The sequence below is a fragment of the Euprymna scolopes genome, chromosome 11, assembly GCF_053919585.1.
Source record: "Euprymna scolopes isolate OS-2025 chromosome 11, ASM5391958v1, whole genome shotgun sequence".
Lineage (NCBI taxonomy): Eukaryota > Metazoa > Mollusca > Cephalopoda > Sepiida > Sepiolidae > Euprymna > Euprymna scolopes.
In genome coordinates this window covers 55665804-55686407 of record NC_136492.1, presented here as the reverse complement: position 1 = coordinate 55686407, position 20604 = coordinate 55665804, and the positions used below count along the sequence as shown (strand labels likewise).

General features: G+C 35.2%; 1 protein-coding gene across 1 annotated transcript in view; it reads left to right on the top strand.

Annotated features, from left to right (window-relative positions):
- LOC145287857 (lysosomal Pro-X carboxypeptidase-like) overlaps positions 1-20604 on the top strand; it is a 60996-nt gene that overhangs the window by 34849 nt on the left and 5543 nt on the right. The window contains exons 7-9 of the mRNA XM_080135738.1: positions 4710-4874; positions 7931-8118; positions 20328-20533. Of these exons, the coding sequence (XP_079991864.1) occupies positions 4710-4874; positions 7931-8118; positions 20328-20520 (546 nt within the window). The 3' untranslated portion in view covers positions 20521-20533. The remainder of the gene's footprint in view (positions 1-4709; positions 4875-7930; positions 8119-20327; positions 20534-20604) is intronic.

Sequence of the window (20604 nt, the reverse complement as noted above, 5' to 3'; positions counted from 1 at the left end):
AACACTCTTCTCTGTGACCCCTACTCAACCAGCAAAAAGAAACTAGGAATAAGTACTCTTTATGAACATTCTCCATTTTTTGTTTACCATCATTTATTCCAACATCTTACTTAGTATTATTTTGAAAGGTGATGACATATGAAAATGAACCTTTTTTGAACACACGCATTCAGTCTAGTCTTTTGTAGTTAAGTTAGTCAAAACCTTAATTGTTCATAGTTTGTCTTGTGTTAAATATAGTTTCTTTTTCATGCTTTTTATGTTGTAATACACAGAACAAGTTATACATTAATGACTCTTTTGTATTTTAAGGACTCAAGTAACCATAACTCCTGTTTAACTATTTATCAAAGGAAGAGAACTGGGAAATAACTTTTTTTCCTTACCAAAAATTAAATAAATTTAATTTATTTGTTTATTAACAATATACTTTTGCACGTTAAATTACAGGTAATAATTGAATCAACTGCAAGAAATTACATGATTTAATTTATTTGTTGACTACCTTTTGTATATTAGATTGTGAGATACAGATTTGTTTATTAACATCTTTTTGAAATTACATATTGGGAAATGACCTAATAAAGTTATTTCCCAGTTATTTCTCCTTATTAAGGACATATCGGTTAATGTTTTTATTGATCTATAAATATAAAAGTGAAAATGTGTGTATGTATGTTCGCTTTTTGTGTATGCCCGAGAAAGGCTTCTTTCCGAGAAGCGATCGGTCGACTCACTTCTTAAAACTTTTTATATCACGTCTAAATGATAATATGTACGCGTTAACAGCGAGAGTCGCCTGTCTATTTAATCGCCTGTCTATTCAACATTTTTCGCTAGCCGCATGTGGATTAGGCTTTTTCATATAATAAAAGCGAACCTAATTCTGACGGTATTTTTCCGGTCGCGATCGCTGGAAATGTCTGAAAGCAATCAGCTTTGATCCATGTGGAGTTTTTCCTTATATCAGACAATTGCTATTCAATTTGGACAATCCCCTTTTTATGGGGAGCTGGTTTCTCCCCTAAGATCTTGGGGAAACAAAAAAATAATTTTAAAACCCTTCCCGCAGTAAATAAAATACTGCCCCGTAGTCAAAGTTGACCTCATTAAGTAATTAAATATGGGCACCTGTCAATTCTAAATACTTAAATAAATTCAAACATGTTTCCGTTAATGTAAACGTGGTTAACGCCGCACGTTTTTTTTACACTTTAATTTCCAACTTCGACTCAAGGGTTCGAGTTCGATCCCTCCTACTTACCTACCAAAACTTTTTTATTTTAACCCTGACATAAACACCCGGGTGTTCTGATTTACCCAAAACCACACACACCTCCAAACACCCGGGCAACGCCGGGTACCTCCCCCCCCCGCTAGTTTTTAAATAAAAAACATATGCAATATAACAAAAAATACATGGATAATAATTTTATTTTTAAAAAGAATTGTTTCAAAGTAACTAGCTCGGGTGTTTGGAGGTGTGTGTTGAACAACAAAAAAAAAGTGGTAGTGAGCAGGCAGGTTCGTGAAGGAGGAAAAGAATGTGAAAAAAAAAAGTGACATCTTTGCCGTGGCAAAGGTTTAAATTAAGGTTAGTCAATCAAAAAGAGGGGACGACTTTCGAAAATATCGGCAAAAAAAGCGACCCTCCCTCCTTTGTAGAAAAGTGCCCAGATGAGCGTGAAAGAATTAATATTTATCGTCCATAGGGTCGCGCTTCAAAACGATACTGATCTCGTGAAAATCCGTTGCCTCTGTCAAAAGTTTTAGGCAGGCATACAAACATACATACATACATATATTAAAACAGACAGGTGAGATTTATACCATAGATGACCAGCATCAATAACATATTGTATACTAGAAAATTACCTATTTTGTTTACTCTATCTGTTGTGTACTGGAGTGTATAACGAGTATGTATGTGTGTCTTGTATATATATATATATATATATATATGTGTGTGTGTATATATATATATATGTGTGTGCAGATGTTTATATGTGCATTGTCTTGAGTCTCTATTAATTTATGAATGTTAACCATGTGATCCATCTAGTGTATTCTCTATTGTGTGTTCATGTGTATATACTTATTATTAAAAGTTTATAGACATCATTGTCGGTTAGAACACCAGCAAAACATACCTCAAATCTTTATTTGATGCGTACCTTCCATGCGTCCTGAAATTAAAGGTGCTTTTTTCCGAAAGTGAAAACACTCAGGTGGGAATGTATATATCTATAAAAGTTAAAGTGCCTGTCTGTGTACATTTCCCAATACAATAACTCTGTCAATTTTCAGTCTACAAACTCGAAATTTGATATACAGGGTATGGAGATTTGGGAAAATCTTTGTAATACGTTTTTAGCCAGAAATTTGTCCGTTAAGGGGTCAAAGTTCAACGATTTGACCTTTGAGAACTCTACCAAACTCCTCTGCCAATTTTGGGCATAAACAATTGAAATTTTAGATATAGGTCCCTTGGACATGGATCTAACTTAATAACTTGATTTGAGCCCAAAACAAATGTTATGGGGTCATAATAGGGGACAAAGTTAAAAATAATTTTACCTTTGTGGTCTCTACCAAATTACTCAGACAATTTCTGGTCTAAACATTTGAAATTTTACATAGAGGTAGGGCAAGCTTTTTAATTGGTTTGGGTCGAAAATTTGTAAGTAAAGTTAAAGGGAGGTGTTGCTTTTTTTCACCGATATTTTTGAAAGTCATTCCCTCTTTTCGATTGTCTAGCCTTAATTCAAACCTGCATCACTTCCGATTTGGCAGTGGTCGTAACAGCAAAGATGTCATATTTTTTTCCCGTTCTTTTCTTCCATTGTGGTATGGGTTTGAGCCTGCCTTCCTTCCTACTACCACTTTTTTTTTTTGCTCAACACACCTCCAAACACTTGGGCAATGCTGGGCACCCATGCTAGTATTTTAATATAATCATTTATTCCTTATTGAGTTTCTTTTTAGAGTTTGCACGCTTTGTATAAGATTGCCCTCTTCTGACTTCCATGGGCGTTTTACCCAAAAACTCCATCTGTTCGCTAACACATTGCATATCAAACTGATCTCCCTCATAACTAAAACTCTGTCTCAAAGTCTATCTTTTCCATTATGTCATCACTACACATAGCCTCAAGACCATTGCTAGTTTTTTGTCATGTATCTTTGTTTATATTATGGTTAGCTTAAATTCCATTTATCAAATTAACATCAACTGAATATTTTTGTTTGTGCTAGTTATGAAAACTAACATTCCTTTCTATTAAAACATTTTAACATAAATAATTTTATCTATAATAATAATAATCGTCAACTAGCACATCTTTCAGCATTGCCTTGCTAATATCGAATATATCAAATGTTTTCTCCAAATATGCAACTTAACTGGAGACCTTCAGACTTAGATCAAAGTGCACTATCTTTTTGGTTATTGGTCAGTTTATATCAGCTGAAACGTTGAGGATAACACTCAAGATGAGAACAGTAATTTGAATAATCTAAATAATACTAGGTAATAAATTGTGGAAGATCTGCAGAACTTTGAATGTTGACACAACTTGATCGGATATTTGATTTTCATTGTGCTGTGTTAGATCTTGGTGTTGAACAAATAAATATTCATATATAAAAATGATAAACATTTTTTTCTTTTAAAAAACATTCTTTATTATAAAATTGAAATAGTCGATCCATTCCATAAATATGTTTATAGTCTAAAATTCTTCTGTTCAATTCCAGCCAGCTACTGGCTTTCTACTCGAGATACCTCTCTCAAATAACCCCCTCCATATGACATGACCAATCTAAAGAACTAAAGATGTTGCGTCGTTACTCTTAACACATTCAGTCTAGTCTTCTAAACTACATACAATTTTTCAATGTTTTTTACGGAAATTGCTTCAGACAAGACATGAAGCCACTTGATGTACGGAACAAAAAATGCATATACTACTTCAAGATCTAAACCTAGCTAGCAGTTAGCTGAATAGATTCTGATTTAGAAAACCGCAATTGTTCCCTTTCTGTTGGAAACATCACTCATGGAATGTGAGGACTAAAAGACAAAATAAGGGAAGCGAAAATTATGAGGATGCCAAAAGTAAACCTAATGTCCACCTTTTACTCTTGTCAATTAATTAAAATTTTATCTCTGCTTATCTCTATGTGCATAAGATAACACCTCCTCCCTCCACCTCACCTCCCTCCACACACTTTCATTTTGCATTCGGCCTCCACAATTTGTGTTTATCTCGAAGGACACTACTCATTCTCCCAAACTTCTAGCCCATTCTCTTTTTCTCTCACACTTAGAGATCTCACTCCCATACTGACATGCTGTTTTTCATTAAAAATATTATTTCCTTCCAATGAATTTTTCGCATATAAATATATTTATGACAAAAAAAATTTTTCAACAGATTTGGGAATACATTAATCCTCCAGAGTAAATGTGGTATTGTGGTAACTGAAATGATTCTAGTTAAAAGTAGAATAGATAACTTTATTACTTTTCTCCACATTTTTAATTGCCCTGTGCCTAATTTGTTACATTGTAAAACTATGTTTACCTTATGGCAAATAAATAATTCAAATTATTTCTCAACAAAACTAATATTGCCAGTTGCCATTTGATACCAATCATGCTGTCATCATAATATTAGATTCTGATGTTATTTTTCTTTATTTTTCAGCAAACATGTCTTCCACTCGATACTACATTTCCAAGTGACAAAGCCCTCATTTCTGGCCTGGCTAAGGCTTTGCAAGTTTACCACAATTACACTGGCCAATTATCTTGTTTCAATATATCTGTTTCACCTTCAGGTTCAGTGGGCACTGTTGGATGGTCTTACCAGGTAAATCAAAGTGTTTGTTTGCTTTTCAGAAAGGTAAAAAATTGAATTGAGTTTTGTTTTTATAGAATTCATAATTTATATTGCGGTTCCATGAATGGCACTTAACAGGCACAAAACGATATTATTGCCCACAATTTAAGAAAATACAAATGAGACTGTTTCAGCTGCTCATGCAAATATCAATTTAACAGTAAACCTAATCAACATGTAGTTGACATAAGATAATCTAATTGCCAAGCATGTTGCATATTTGTTGAAGGCTGTGTGTTGTGGTTAAGGTTATCTGTTTGGTGAAGGCAACCCTGTCGACATTTTCTGTTAGGCATTCTTCAGATGATTAGCAATAAACGAAAGGCAAAACCTGGGAGGATGGACTGCCTAAAACTGTACAAAACCGAAGATATACCCAAGGAGTAGGTAGGTTCTCCCTGATAAAATTGTCTTTGAGATGGGTATATGTGCTAATGACACCACGCTCTGTAACAGGCATGAGGGGTAAACGAACGAAACAGATACATTAAGGGCATTGCTGCTGCTGCTGCGAGGAAGTTGGGAAATCTATCGTGCTAAAAAATTACTTATGCTGGAGAGTATCCTGTACCTCTACAAGGCCACCATTTGCCCGTGTATGTTATCACATTTGGGATGATGCATCTTCTTACCAGTCTTTCACTTCTGGACAGGGTTCAAAAGCGAGTGGCCAACCTAAGCAATCCCAAACAGTCTTCAACCTGTCCCATCGACGAAATGTTGCATCCCTCCGCCTGTTTTACAAGTATTTTAACGAACTACAAGCCCTTGTACCCCCTTGACGTAAATACCTTTGACAAACCCAACAAACAACAAAATCCCACCCCTACACACTCAAGATCCCTAAATGCCAGAAAGCCTTCTACTCTAATAGTTTCTTTCCTAGGACTGCTAAACTTTAGAATTCCCTTCCGGGGTTTCTACTTTCCTGACTGTATTGATATGCAGAAGTTCAAGTGTAATGTAAACAGATATCTTGCTGCTCAACTCCCTACATCGTATTCCTGCAAATTATGTCCTACATTAAAGTCGCACGGTGCCTTGTTTGGAGTGAAAATGCAATTAAAAACAAATTACCTTAATTAACAGGGGACAAGTCATCTCAACAATGTCCTGGACGTTGTTGGCTTTGTCGATGGCAAAGTCAAACACGTACCAGCATGAAAAACTGATGTTAAATCAAAAGATGCTGAAACCGGCAGATTCAATAAACGCATCTTTAGACAATCTGTTCTTGTTATTTATTGTCCTATGAAACATTATCTTTTTCTTTTTTTTTTTTTATTACAAGGCGCATTGCCACTTTGATGTAGGGGGCTACTATCAGGGACATAAGCTACAACGGTACTATGTGGGGAGTTGGGCAGCAAGATGTCGGTTCACATTACGTTTTAACTTCTGCATATCAGTACAGTTGGGGAAGCAGGAACCTGGAAGAGAATTCCAAAGTCTAGCAGTTCTGGGGAAGAAACTACTCGAGTAGAAGGCTCTCTTACATCTAGGGATCTCAATTGTGAAGGGGTGGGATTTTGTTGCTTGTTGGGAGTATTTACGTCGAGGGGGTACAAGTGCTTGCAGTTCGTCGGAGCATTCACCGTTAAAGTACTTGTAGAACAGGCAGAGGGATGCTACATTTCGTTGATGGGACAGAGGCTGAAGCTTACATGACAGTTCAGGACCTATTAGGTTGGCGACTCTCTTTTGAACCTTGTCTAGGAGTGAGAGACTAGTAGCAGATGCACCAGCCCAAATATGACAACAATACTCCATACATAGGCGAATGGTGGCCTTATACAGGATACTTTTGTACCTTGTACAGGATACTTTCGGGCGTTAGTAGCTTTCTAGCATGGTAGAGAGAACCTACCTTTTTGGCAGCAGTCCTGACCGTGCTCTCAATATAATTTTTCCAACTCATGTTTCCTGTGAACGTTAGGCTGAGGAGTTTAAAAGATGTACTTTCAGATAAAGAGTCTTTGGCCATTGCTATTGGAAGGTTTCTTGTAGTTATTGAAGGAAACAAGTTTAGTCTTGGCAGCATTGAATGTGACCATCCATTTTTGTCCCCATTCCACTACAGATTGGAGGTCATCCTCTAGTGTTTCTGCCATTTCTCTAGATATGTGTTCATTTATTTTCCTGTCGTGTCTGTTATAGAGCGCGGTGTCATCAGCATATATACCCATCTCACAGACAATTTTGTCAGGGAGGTCATTTATGAATATCAGGAATAATAGAGGTCCAAGGATAGAGCCCTGGGGCACTCCCGCATTTGTTTAGATGTATGACCATCAAGGACAACCTGGATTTTTCTCTAAGAAGGATTTAATTATATTAAGTATTCTACCAGTGATACCGTATGATCTGATTTTCCTGAAAAGACCTTCTTGCCATACCCTGTCAAAAGCCTTAGATATATCTAGAGCTACCGCTCTAACCCCCCCCCCCCTTGCTTTGTCAAGTGAATGGTATATACGCTCAGAGATTACAGTTAGGATGTCTGCCGTGGAACGAGCTTGCCTAAATCCATATTGTTGGTCGGTCAGAAGTTTAACATCTGTAAGATGATGGACTAGAGTTTGGTTAATTATGGACTCAAATATTTTGGCGAAAAGTGGGAGGAGGCTAATGGAGCGTAATTTACTAAGTCAGTTCTTTTGCCTGAATTCTTGAAAACTGAAGCAGTTTTCCAGCAGGCAGGAAAGCAAGATTCATTTAAGGCATTTGTTGTAAAGTTTGAAGAGAACCGGAGCTACTTCGGCAGAGCACTTTTTTTAATAGCACAGCCAGGATGAGATCAGGTCCACATACTTTTGAAGTGTCAAGATTTTTTATGATAGCATGCACTTGAGAAGGGGTGATTTTCAGATTGTCTAGTGTGGCGTCTGTCCGCAAAGGAAAGTCAGGGAGGGGGTGGTTAGCAGGGTCCAGTGTGGAGTTGGAAGCAAACCGACTGGCAAGCATGTTAGCCTTTTCGGTTGCTGAGCAAACAACCTCATGATTGTTGGATCTTCTTTTTCTTTTAGTCTTGTACAGAAATGGTGATGCCATCCTGCACCAATGGAATCACAGACATGTTTCCGCCAGTTAACTGGAATTTCACGCAATATTCCCAGGATTGTTACAAAACGTGGAAGGTTTATCCACGTCAAGATTGGATCAAAACAGTTTACGGAGGCAAAAAAATTCAATCGGCTTCAAATATCGTTTTCAGGTGAGTTATTGCTATTCGTAAACTATTACCTTATGTTTAATGTGTGTATATATCGTAGTTTCCTTCAGACTTAAAACTATGGATACCCACTGTAAGGATGCCTGTGCGTGGAATTTTTATGGCAAGAGTTGTTCAATCTCCAACCACACCTCTTCTGAGTCGGCGTTGTTAAATACCAGTGGTAAGTGGAGGTTTGCGATGATTGAAACAATGCTGAGATAAGCAGAGGGCACATACAGCGCTTAAAATTCACAAATGGTCACAAGCTTAACAGTACGTAATTTTGCTGATCTAACGATGACCGGTGTGTCATTGTGACTATGTTGAGTACATGCATACACACACACACACACATATATATATATATATATATATAAACACACACACGAAAAATAAAATATATATATATATATATATACACACACACACACACACACTAGAAAAATAATACATATATATATACAGACACACACACTAGAAAAATAATTCTACCTAGATAGGTATAAACCATAAATATAGCATAAGTTTTAAATTTCAAATGTTTTTCCTATTTTTTCTTTTGGAAGTATGGTCTTGTTTCAGTGGCACTGCTCTAAATGGGAAAGTTTACAAAAAAAATAATGTCCCCACGTTTCTCATCCTGTTGTCTAGAATATCTATTCCATAATCTCTTCTCTATATAAATAAAATGAACTCATTTTTTCCGGTCGGATTTTGACCTTAATAGGATTAAAAATCAAGATATTTCATGCAAATATAATATGCACAAACGGCAGAACAATATCTGAGGTGTGTTATAGGCTTATTATTTCTCAATTTCCTCGATAATCTTAGATTTCTATACTTTTTCTGCTGAGAAGTCACGGCCAAAATCGGTTTAGATAAATGGAAGTGGTAAAATATTTTCTCTCTAATAAACTCCTCCTCCTCCTGCCACCACTTAACACCGTTTGGGGATCGTTTACAAGGAACAGTTGAGAAGAGAACACCGGTTTGGCTTCGTAGTTCTTTCATGTGAAGTTATTTAAAATCACTAAACTAAGCTGCAGTGCTCTGTGGCGTAGTGGTTAGCGTGCTGGACAATTCACATTATATTTTCATGTTCGCGCCGACCTACCGTAGTCGTTTTTTTTTTTTTTTTTCCTAAACAACTGGAATGGACTTTTCTTGGTGGCCGAACTGTTAACGTTGCAGATGTTTTTTTTTTTTTTTTTGTTTTTTTTTTCACCCTTTATTTTCCTACTTTTACTCATGACTCCGGGTTTGATCCTTCCTACTTACCTACCATAACATTTTTTAAAACTCCCCCCCCCCCGTCCCGGAAACAAACACTCGGGCAACGCCGGGTACCCCCGCTAGTTGATAATAAGTTCAATAGTTAAGGATTTTACCAAACATATTACTAACACTTATGCATGAACATTGATTCTTTTAAAAATGTATTACTTGATATAACTCAAAATTTGATATGGAGTAATATTTTTCTTTAAATTTTTTTGTATTTACCTTAGTTTAGAAGTGTTTTGGGGGTCGGTGCACTTCCTAAATAATAAAGTTTACAAAAAGAATAATGTGCCCATGTTACTCACCATGTTACCGAGAACATATATTCCAAAATTCATAATGATCAGTTGATAACAAATATTTTTATATGTAGATACACCTCCTAAATTTTAACAATTACAAAAATAATAATGTGATCATGTTACTTACTATATTTTTTTATGAATATATATTCTAAAATTCATAATGATCAGTTCATTAGTTCAGAAAATTGCCGTATAGTGCAATGGTTAGAAGCTCGACTCTTGTTTGAGAGATCGTGTTTCGATCCTGGCTTGAGGTAGTTGATTGTCTAGCCGCACTGATTAGCTGTGAAACAGCAAAACAGTACTGTATGTGAATGACTATATTGCAACGTTTTGTCAGACGAGTGCCACTCCCTCAGACACTGAAAGTCCATGAGCAGAAAACGACTTTAGTCCTGCCGGCAAAATTCACATGCTCAAGCAGACATGACACTCAAGACGGTCACTAGTATACATGCATGCATACATACATATAACACATGTATGCATACATACATACACAATACATAATACACATACGTATATATACATAAACATACACAAGATGGTCAATGACATATATATATATATATAAATGCAAATATACACATGCACACATACATATCTGTAAACATACACGCATATATACATACACAATGCATAATACACATACATACACGCATACATACACATGTACATACATATAAATACACATACACAAATATATATATACATGCACTTACCTACATATACATACACATACATAAATATGCACTCATACACAAACATGCACATACATACACATATACATGCATACATATAAACATGCATATACACACACACACACATGCATATATACACATACATACAAACAATATATATACGTATATACATACACATATATACATACATACATATATATATATACACATAGATATACACACATATACATACACCTGTACATGGACATACATACACCTATACATACATATAATGATGGCAGATCAATTATTACATGTTTCCAGCATTTCAGGCCTACACGCGTCACAACTTTTCCATGGATGAGGGAGTATCTATACACAGATGATGTTACAGAGTTTTAGCTTTGTACGACAGCTAAATCTCTCTCTCGGTTCAAAATGTTGACATCCAGCAACAAGCAAGAGCAAGATAGCTAGCAACAAGTCAAACTGCAGACCAGCTTAATGCGGGTACTGGTTTCCCGCTTTATATATTTTTTTTTTTTTTAAATCTAAGATTTTCTTCTCCTAGAGGGGTTGCCTTCACCACGGCTTACGGGAGTGGATACACATGACAATAGACACATGCATACATACAGATGTACGCCAACATATGGTTGCATGTGCATGCACATGCAACCATAATCACGTAGAGGCACACGTATACGCACATACATACATATGCCTATACACACGTACACACACATATACATGTAAAATACACATGAAGGAACATTCCAAAAGTCATACATAGTAAGTGATGAGCGGCTGGACCGTTTTTGTCCCTTTTCCTTCCTGATCTTTTTCCTCGTTCCTTTTCTGTATTTTTTTTTGTTTTGTTTTGTTTTTTAAATAAAAATTTTGTTTTAGACTCACACTTATGCAGTGCATTATAATAATGATGATGTTGACAAATTCACACATTATTTTCCAAATAACTCAACGTACGAATCGACGAAAAACAACAGTCCAATTGATATGAATTACAGACGCTTGGATTTTTTTTTTTAAATAAAGTTTGTTTTAGACTCACACATATGCAGTAGTACATGATGATGATGTTGACAAATTCACACATAATTTTCCAAATAACTCAACGTACGAATCGACGAAAAACAAACGTCGATATATATATATATATATATAACTATACTCCTATAAATTTTTTTCCTTGTTTTTTTTTTTTGTGTAGCATATCGAAAACTCTTTTTTCTATTTAGTTAGTTATTTGCTGTCCCACTGAGCAAATTAGGTACAAGGCCATTTTTTAATGTGGAGAATGAGGGGAGAGGGACCAGCTCCCCTAAGAGGGAACTGGATAGTGACAATTGCTACATTGATCAAAACTGATTGCTCAAGAGCAAACTAAACTCATCTGTCAATTTTTGGTCTGCAGACATAAAACTTAATATATAGGGTATTCGAACCTATGCAAAACTTTATATTTAGGTTTTAGCTGAGGAAAATCAGTACAAATTGTAAAAATTAAAAAATGTAATTTGCCAGGTGAAGGTTGAACAACGGCATTACGAATATGCATGCATAACATAATAGCTATTGGTTCATGTTTTAATTTTTAGACTTGCAGCAAACATAACTCAGACATTTACATTAATGGAAAAAGTAAATCGTAAGTGTTATGTGGTGGATGTATTATATATATCCCCCAGTCGTACAAAATTAAACGAACTAGAATTTATTTCGTGAAGAAACAAATTAAAGAAAAGGGTATAGCACGTGTTTAGTTTGGTATGCGTCTCTCGCTGTTAGCTGGTGAGAGGGAAAGTCTATTGTTGTAGGGAGAGAGAGAAAGGGAGAAAGTCAATCCTAGCCATGGAGATAGAAAGTGTGTAAGGTGTACGTACTGTCTGTTGACTCTTGCCCCATACATAGTAGCAGGTGGCGTGAGGCACGCGCGCCCCGAAAGGGAGCGGATGGTCCGTCAACCGCTCAGCTTGGGAGCTGAGTCGAAAGGAAAGAAACAGCTCAGGTCTCTTGCTTTTATAGTTGTTTCCGGTGGTCTTTTACACATGTGTGGATTTCCTTCAAAGGGGAAGTGACCTTGCCCATGTGTGCATACGTGTGCTCGTATGTGTGCGTACATGTGTGTACATTAGCGTGTGTGTGAATGTGAGTGTATGTACGTGAACGTGAATATATCTACATGTGTGTACATGTGCGCGTATGTGTATGACAAGAAAAATGGCTTGAGATGTGAACGCATGTTTTTGTGCGAGACTAGAAAGGGCTCGTACATAAGTTAAATGTTTTGGTTTCGATTCTTGGTGGCGCACAAGTCATTTTTTTTGTTTTTAACTTTTTAAATCATTACTATATACTTACTTTATATAGGGTCCAATCTATATATATAAAAGCGAAAATGTATGTTTGTGTGTCTGCTAAAAACTTTTGACCGACGGAACAAAAATTCACAAACTTGGTATCATATTAAAGCCCCACCCTCCGGACGACAAATATCGAAAAATTAGCCCAAAAGAACCAGTGCGTCAACTGATCGATTTTCTGCAGGGGGGGGGGGGGCAAAAAAAAGTGACATTTTAATGTTTTTAAATATTTTTAAATCGATTTATAACTGCCCCCAAAAATATGGGCGCCAACTCTTCTACATGAAGTTTATTTTGGGTCAACTTGTATTTAAAACCCGCTGAGTCATGTCATGTGATCTTGATGTCAGCAAGCTCTAATGGCAGTCTGAATTTAAAAATTGTTGTTATCGGTAAAAAAAAATTTAACCCTCACACAAGCTAAATTATGAACTTCTACGCTATGACAGCATTACCAAAGTTATTAGCACATTAAAAATAGTTAGATAAGATAGTTAAACGAAAAATAACAAGCTAAAAATGTGAAGTAAAAAAAAAATATATGTTTACAAAAAATATTACCGATGGAAGTTTTTACAAAAAAAAAACATCCAGACGCCATTTTCTTTTTTAGTAACAGTCTTTTGAGTAAGGAAGATGAAGTGAGAGAGAGAGACACACATACGCAAACAGAGAGAGAGAGATAAAGAGAGATGTCTAGACAGGAAATGAAATATGTAATTTAATAAACGTTAATGTGAAGTAAAACAAAAAAAATAAAATACTACTACGTCATCTCGTAACGCTCCCACGATGACCTCATTTAGTGGTTAGCTGTCAATCAAACCTCTTTCACTCGCTTTATAAGCCTTATTTTAACACTATAATCAATTCCTCTTACTCTTGGCCTACACGGTTAAGTGGTTTGAGTTTGTTTCACCTCCGCGTCAAGGCTCCCGGGTTCAATCCAGCCTCACAACCAAAACTAGTTTTTTTTCTTTTACATCTTTAGACACGCGGGCAACGTTTCTTTATTTTTTTTTACTTCGCTTATTCTTTAGTTTACTCCCCCCCCCCCATACATACAGCGTTTTCACTGTTTTTGTTTTGGTTTTTCCGATTTTTTTAACATCATTTCAGGGTTATTACTTATCCCCCTCCCCCCATACACACATCTACAAACACTCGGGCAATGGGTATATAAATACAAATTCTGCATTAATCAAAATATCATATTTAAGTATAGTTTATGAGTGGACAATGTTGGGTGGCCTGCTAGTATATCTATAATATAAAGCTGAACATCTGTATGTGTGTCTGATCACGAATAGGCTCCTATATGGTTGACTATTATATATAATGATAGAAGATGTATTAAGACACAGGAATGGGTATGTTTGTTCTGGCATAATGATGATTCATTAAAATTGTCGGGTTTGCATACGCGCCTGGTCCACAAAGTATGGAAATAAAAAATTTAAAAATTTAAAAAAAACGTTTACAAGTGTTTTTGATATAGATGTACATAATAATACTTTGATAAGTATGTTTTAACTTAATTAGGGATGGTATAATAAAATTGTGGAGTCTGCGTTCGTGCCTGGCCTCCATAGAATGGAAATAGGCACACACTTTAATAAAGACTTTTCATATCTATCTGCGTAAGTATATTTTGATAATTATGTTTCAGTTTGAAGAAATATGGTATAATAAAATTATGGGGTGTTCGTTCGCACCTGACCTCCATAGAATGGAAATATGTCACAAAGTTTAACAAGGTTTTTTAATATAGATCCACAGAATATTGTGATAAGTGTTTTAGTGTGAACAGGATTGGTATAATAAATTATGGGGTTTATCTATTTTATTTTTACTTTCATCATATTTTGCTTTGGTTTTGATACCTTCAAATTCGAAGCTATCTCTTTACAACCCTTCCTTTTCATAACCTATCATACTTTAATAAATCAGAGTCCATTTTCTGTAGGTTGTTTTTGAACCCAGTCAACGACTGGTACTTTTGCTAGTATATATATATGAAATTATTATATTTAATTGGAATTTATTATTATTGAGTATTATTTATTGCAGACTATTATCCTCATCTTTTTCTTAGTTGTTTCACAATGTTTTGGCCGACTATTCCTCTGACCTTCATCAGGTGGTAACGGCGACGGAATAGGAATTCTTAATCTCCTGACTGCATTCTCAGCAATTACTGCCTTCCGTAGTTGTTGTTGTCTCAACACATTTTGGCCAAGTAAGCCTTTGGCCAGTTTTGGGTAGGATTGAAACCGCTATCTTCAGACAATTCTCACCTGGAACCGTAGAGATTCAACGTCTCTGTCAACTGCGCCATGCAGGGGCGATCAAGGTTGAATTTTTTGGTCTTACGAATTCATGTTTATTTATTATCTGATATTCCATGGTCGGGTCTGTACCAAATGGTATATATTATTTTAATTGGAATTCATTACTGAGATGGCCAAAATGTGATACAACAACAACTACAGAAGGCAGTAATTGCAGTGGATACAGTCAGAAGATTCAGAGTTCCTATCCCATCGCGGTTACCACCTGACGAAGGCTAGAAGCTGTTCGAAATGTCATGAAACAACTAAGAAAAAGATGAGGATAATAGTCCGCAATAAAATAAAAATTAATATATATATATATATATAAGAATGTCCCTCTTTTTGAAAGCATTAAAGATATTGTAATTACAGGGTGCATCTGGTATTTGAGAACATATATTTCCTTTTTTAAAAATAATCAAAAAGACAGACAAAAACATCGGTATTACAAAAAGTAACTTTATTGTACATAAACTAAAATATTATTTTTTAACTTCATTCAAAAAAAAATCGCCCTCAGCATCAATTACAGCTTCTATTCGAGACCTAAACCGTTGGCAGGCACGTTTAAGATGGTCCTCGTCGATATCCTGCATTACTCTGACTATGGATGCTTTCAGAGAATCTTTAGTGTTATGAGGATGTTTATTAACATCTCTCTCAACAACGCCCCACACATAATAATCCAACGGATTTGGGTCTGGAGAGGTTGAAGGACACAAATTTGGAGTAATGTGATCATGGAAATTCTCTGCTAACCATTCTTGTGTCTTCTGAGCCTTATGTGCCGGTGCAGAGTCTTGTTGAAAGATGTAGGGGCTTCCATTTCTTACTCTATCAATCCAAGGCTTCACAACAATACTCAGGACTTCAATGTAAGCAGCAGAATTGATTTTTAGTCCTTGTGGAAAGAAATGTGGTGGCATCACATGTCCCTCATTGCTACCCCCCCCCAAAACCATAACAGTTGCTGGAAATTTTGTGTGCATGACTCTTGGAACTTTAGAAGGGTCAGCACATAGCCATCTGCATTTCTTCGGTTTACCTAAATGTTTCTCTCGTGTAATTTGTACACAGTTACCATATTTTTCACCTTGAAAACTTAAACTAAAGACTTTACTGGAACTTGTATCATTTTATTCTATACTACGATGGATGCCCGGGTGGACAGGAAGTTTGGCTTGGCCACAACTGCTATACTAAGGATATTCAGCACTCTTATTGATACCCCCACAACAATTTCCAAAATAAAAGAATGGAATCACCCCCAAAAAGATGTGAAAACCTCCTCACCAAATATTTCAGAAGAGAAGCTATTCTCCAGATATTAAGCACTTTTTGTTGCTCATGCGCTGCGCCCCCCCCCAAAAAAAAAATGAATAAAAAAAAACTTTTCTTTCAATCAAAATAACAGTGAGTGCGACTGCAGAAAAAAAAAAAAATGAGCTGCGGCAGCCGGGCTCGAACCTGAAGCGAGAAAAAGGAAAAGAAAGAAAAAAAAGTTACTGGTAAACACATTTGCTGACATGTCTACGAGTGCATGATGTTGCAAAATAAGTTTTTTAAACATAGTTTTAGTTAATTATGCATGCATGATTTATGAAAACTGACCTCCCTTCTAAAAAATGGTCCAGTTGACTGCCACAGAATTAATCTTTTTTTTTCTAATTTTCACATATTATGTATCTAAGGGATTGCTATTTCAGGCGGTGCCCATTTTGACCCAGTTGGATGTGACTGACAAAAATTATTACCAGACATACAAATACACATACACACTAATACACAGACATCTTTCCTTCATATAATAGATCATTTTATTTTGTTTTTGAACTTATTTTAATACCTTGAACATTTTTTAATCCTATTTTTCTTCACTTTCAGATTATTTTATTTTTTATTTATTTTTTTACCTATCCTCTATTTACTGTTTCTGTCTCCTCTCCTTCTTTCTCCACTTCGCTTGTATCCTCTCTAGCATGTTTTCTTTTAATATTGGCTCTTTTTTAATGATCTCAATTATTTATAGTGGCCTATATTTTATTTTTTTTAATATTACCTACATATATACTACTGTGGGGGTCGCCTGGCCTTTTTTTGGGAACTGACTTCCTCCACAAATAATAAAAATAAAAATAAGAAATCTTATGTGCAACACAAACGGAGGTTTATTTCTGGAATAGAAATAACAAACAATAACAAGTTAAAACATAGTTCTCAATATTTCAGAGTTCCTTTTTTTGAGTTCATATGAAAGATGGAGAGTCTCTTTTTTGTGTTCTTTGAATGTTCAAATTTGTAACATTGACAATATTAATGTTCGTCTGTTAAAAGAGAGTATTAATGCGCGGAGCAGTTGAAATGAAATAATTGATGTTTGCACGCGTGGTAAGTCCATATGAGAAAGCGTTGAATGAGTCGGAAGAGTTTAAAGAGACGAAAGTATGCTCGAAAGGCTAAGAGACTAAAGAGATAGATTTTGTGTTTGTGCATGTTTATATTCGATTTGATCGGCTCCAAACGAGCTCTAGAAAATCAGTTTTAAAATGTGTCCTAGGAGGAATTCCATTGGATGGAAGACATCACATGGGGTGCTTTCAACTACGTACGCACCTTTGATATATAAAGGTCATGCCGGAATTTGCGTGGGTGTCATTTTTCATTTTTTTAACGCGCCGAAACAATCAATTGCACTGCGCGCCTAAATTGTATTTAACGATCTTAAATTTGAATATTAAACTGTGCCAACTGGCACACTACCATTCCAATTTACCCTTATATGTAGTACCTACTTTTAATTACTATCTACCATTTTATCCTATTCCTTCATTCTAATTTCCTTTCTAAATGTTATAAAGCTAGTTCTTTATATGTTTAAATTTTATAAAGCTAGTTGTTTTTATATTTGCATAAAATCTGATGATGTAATAAACTTATAATTCTATCACTTCTCTTCAGTTTTGAAATTCCAAGAGTGTGTTTTCTTAAATTTCCCCGTAACTTTTCCTTCTTGTTCTGATGATATAATAAACTTATAACTTTTACTCCTCATAATAGTGTTGAGCTTTTTTATTGAATTCGTGAACAGTTAGGCAATTGAGAAATCATGATAGTACCTTCCCTCATCATCCATCTTGTTTAAGTGGACTAACCATTCAACATTGTGAGCATTGAAGTCTTTGCAGACGTAAATGTTAATCGAGGAATGTGGTCAATTTTCTCAGAAATACTCTCGATGATAGTAACTCCGCTGTTATATTGGGGCAATAAATATGAACATGATGTTGTGGGCAAGTGCTACTCTGAAGCACATATAAGGCAAATTAGGATCTTCTCTGACAATATCCCTACCACATGGAAAGCCATCTCTAATGTAGGCATATATTCCATACACATGACAGTTTTGGGCGTCAGATTTTGATGTCAAGTTTGAGTATCCTTTAATCGTGAACTTATCTAGGGAAACGGTCAGTCCAATGCCAATTTCATACAGGAACAATAGGTCAGGTTTAGTTTCCTATAATTGGATTTTAACTTCTGGAAGGTTGGAATCCCTGATGTTAGAGGAGACCTGGTAGTAAGATCTATGTTTGGAGTTGGAGTTCTGGATTTACTCTTGTTTTGTTTCTTGAGACTTTTCACTTTTGAGGATTGAGATATGTGGGGGAAAAGGTCAGCAGTTGTTAAAGCAGAGAAAACAAAATTGATCTTTGCAACCATGTAGAGGAAAAGCCATAACATGACCCACTAATATGGCATTGAGAGGCCCCACCAGAAGCTACTGCATGGTCCAGAATCCATTCATCAAATGGTAATACAACAGCCCCAGTACTTTGCACTAATAAGGTCTCCCTGGTGATTAATCCAAAGTTTGGGTCCCTGACTATCAGGCAGATAATGTCAGCCTAGAACCAGAAATTATAATACATTAAGTAAAACACAAATGAAAAAAAAAAATAAAAAGTGAAATCCATATAATTAATATTGACATTTGCATCAAATAAAAAGGAAAATAAATATTGCAATTTCACAACTTATCTTCTAGAAGATTCCACCTTCGATACATAACTCTTAGGAATCATTTTAGCTTAATTCAGCCTTGTGTTCAACAAAAAGTAAAAAAAACAAAACATAACGTGCTATTGTGCAGTCAACTATGGACTATAGAGTATTGTTTTTGGGGATATAAGGTGTAGAGAAGAGGGGTGTAGAGAATAGAATTTTCAGTGTTATTTTTATTTTATTTCATTTTTTTGCTATATTTTAAAGCAAGATGCGAAACAAAATGAGTACATTTTTGGACCAGAAACTTTAATACATTAAGTAAAACACAATTTAAATAAAGAAAACAAATTAACAAGTGAAATCAATATAATTAATATTCACGGTTACATCTAATAAAAAAGGAAAGAAATATTGCAATTTCACAACTTATCTTCTAGAAGCTCTCATCTGCAATGTATGTTACTAACATTTTTTTCTGAGAAATATCAAGTTCTGTTTTAATTTAAAAAAAAAAAACTATATATATATTAAGTTGCCCTTGTACCCGCTCAATGTATATATATGCCAAAATCAGGTTTTTACTAATTATGTATTACAATTTAAAACACGATCAAAATCAGGTTTTTACTAATTATGTATTACAATTTCAAACACGACAAATGTATGACAAAGTACCACAAATAAATTACTGCTACTGATTCTCTTATTCATATGATATTTAGACATGCCATTTGAGCGACCTGGGATTCTTATTTTAAAAACAAGAAACAACCAATTTGAATTCAGTCTCACATGCTGTTATTAAAAAAAAAAATTTTTTTGTTAAAAAATCTTTAAAAAAAAATTTTTTTTTTCTTTTTTTTCTCGGACTAACATGCCAGGATTTGGTACAATTAAATAATTTGTTTAGCGAAAACAACAACAGAATTAATTTGTCATGCCTAGATATCACACCAATAAAGAATCAGCAGAAAGAGTCGTACATTTTGTCATTAATTTATTTATTGTGGACTATTATCGTCATCTTTCTTAGTTGTTGTTTAATGACGTTTCAGCCAACTATTCCTCTGGCCTTCGTCATCAATAATGAATTCCAATTAAACATTTTGTTATGTTTTGATTTGTTGCACATAAATATTAAAATGAACCTCATGAAAATAATCTGCTTTCCAATCAATTTATTGTTTTGTTTTATTTTTATTCTCGTTTATTAATTAGCAATGGTTTACTAGACCCTTGGTCTGCTGGTGGTGTTCAGAAAAGCATTTCTGATTCACTTGTGGCTGTTATCATTTCTGACGGAGCCCATCACCTTGACTTACGCTCATCAAATCCGGCAGACCCTCCATCAGTTATTCAGGCAAGGCACATTGAAGCACTTTATATCAAGAAATGGCTGGAAGAAAAGTAATTCTGTTTACTCGGTCAGTAGTATGTTTTTTATTCTTTTTAATTTAAGATTGAGGTGCAAGGGGAGTGGATCTATTTAGGAATT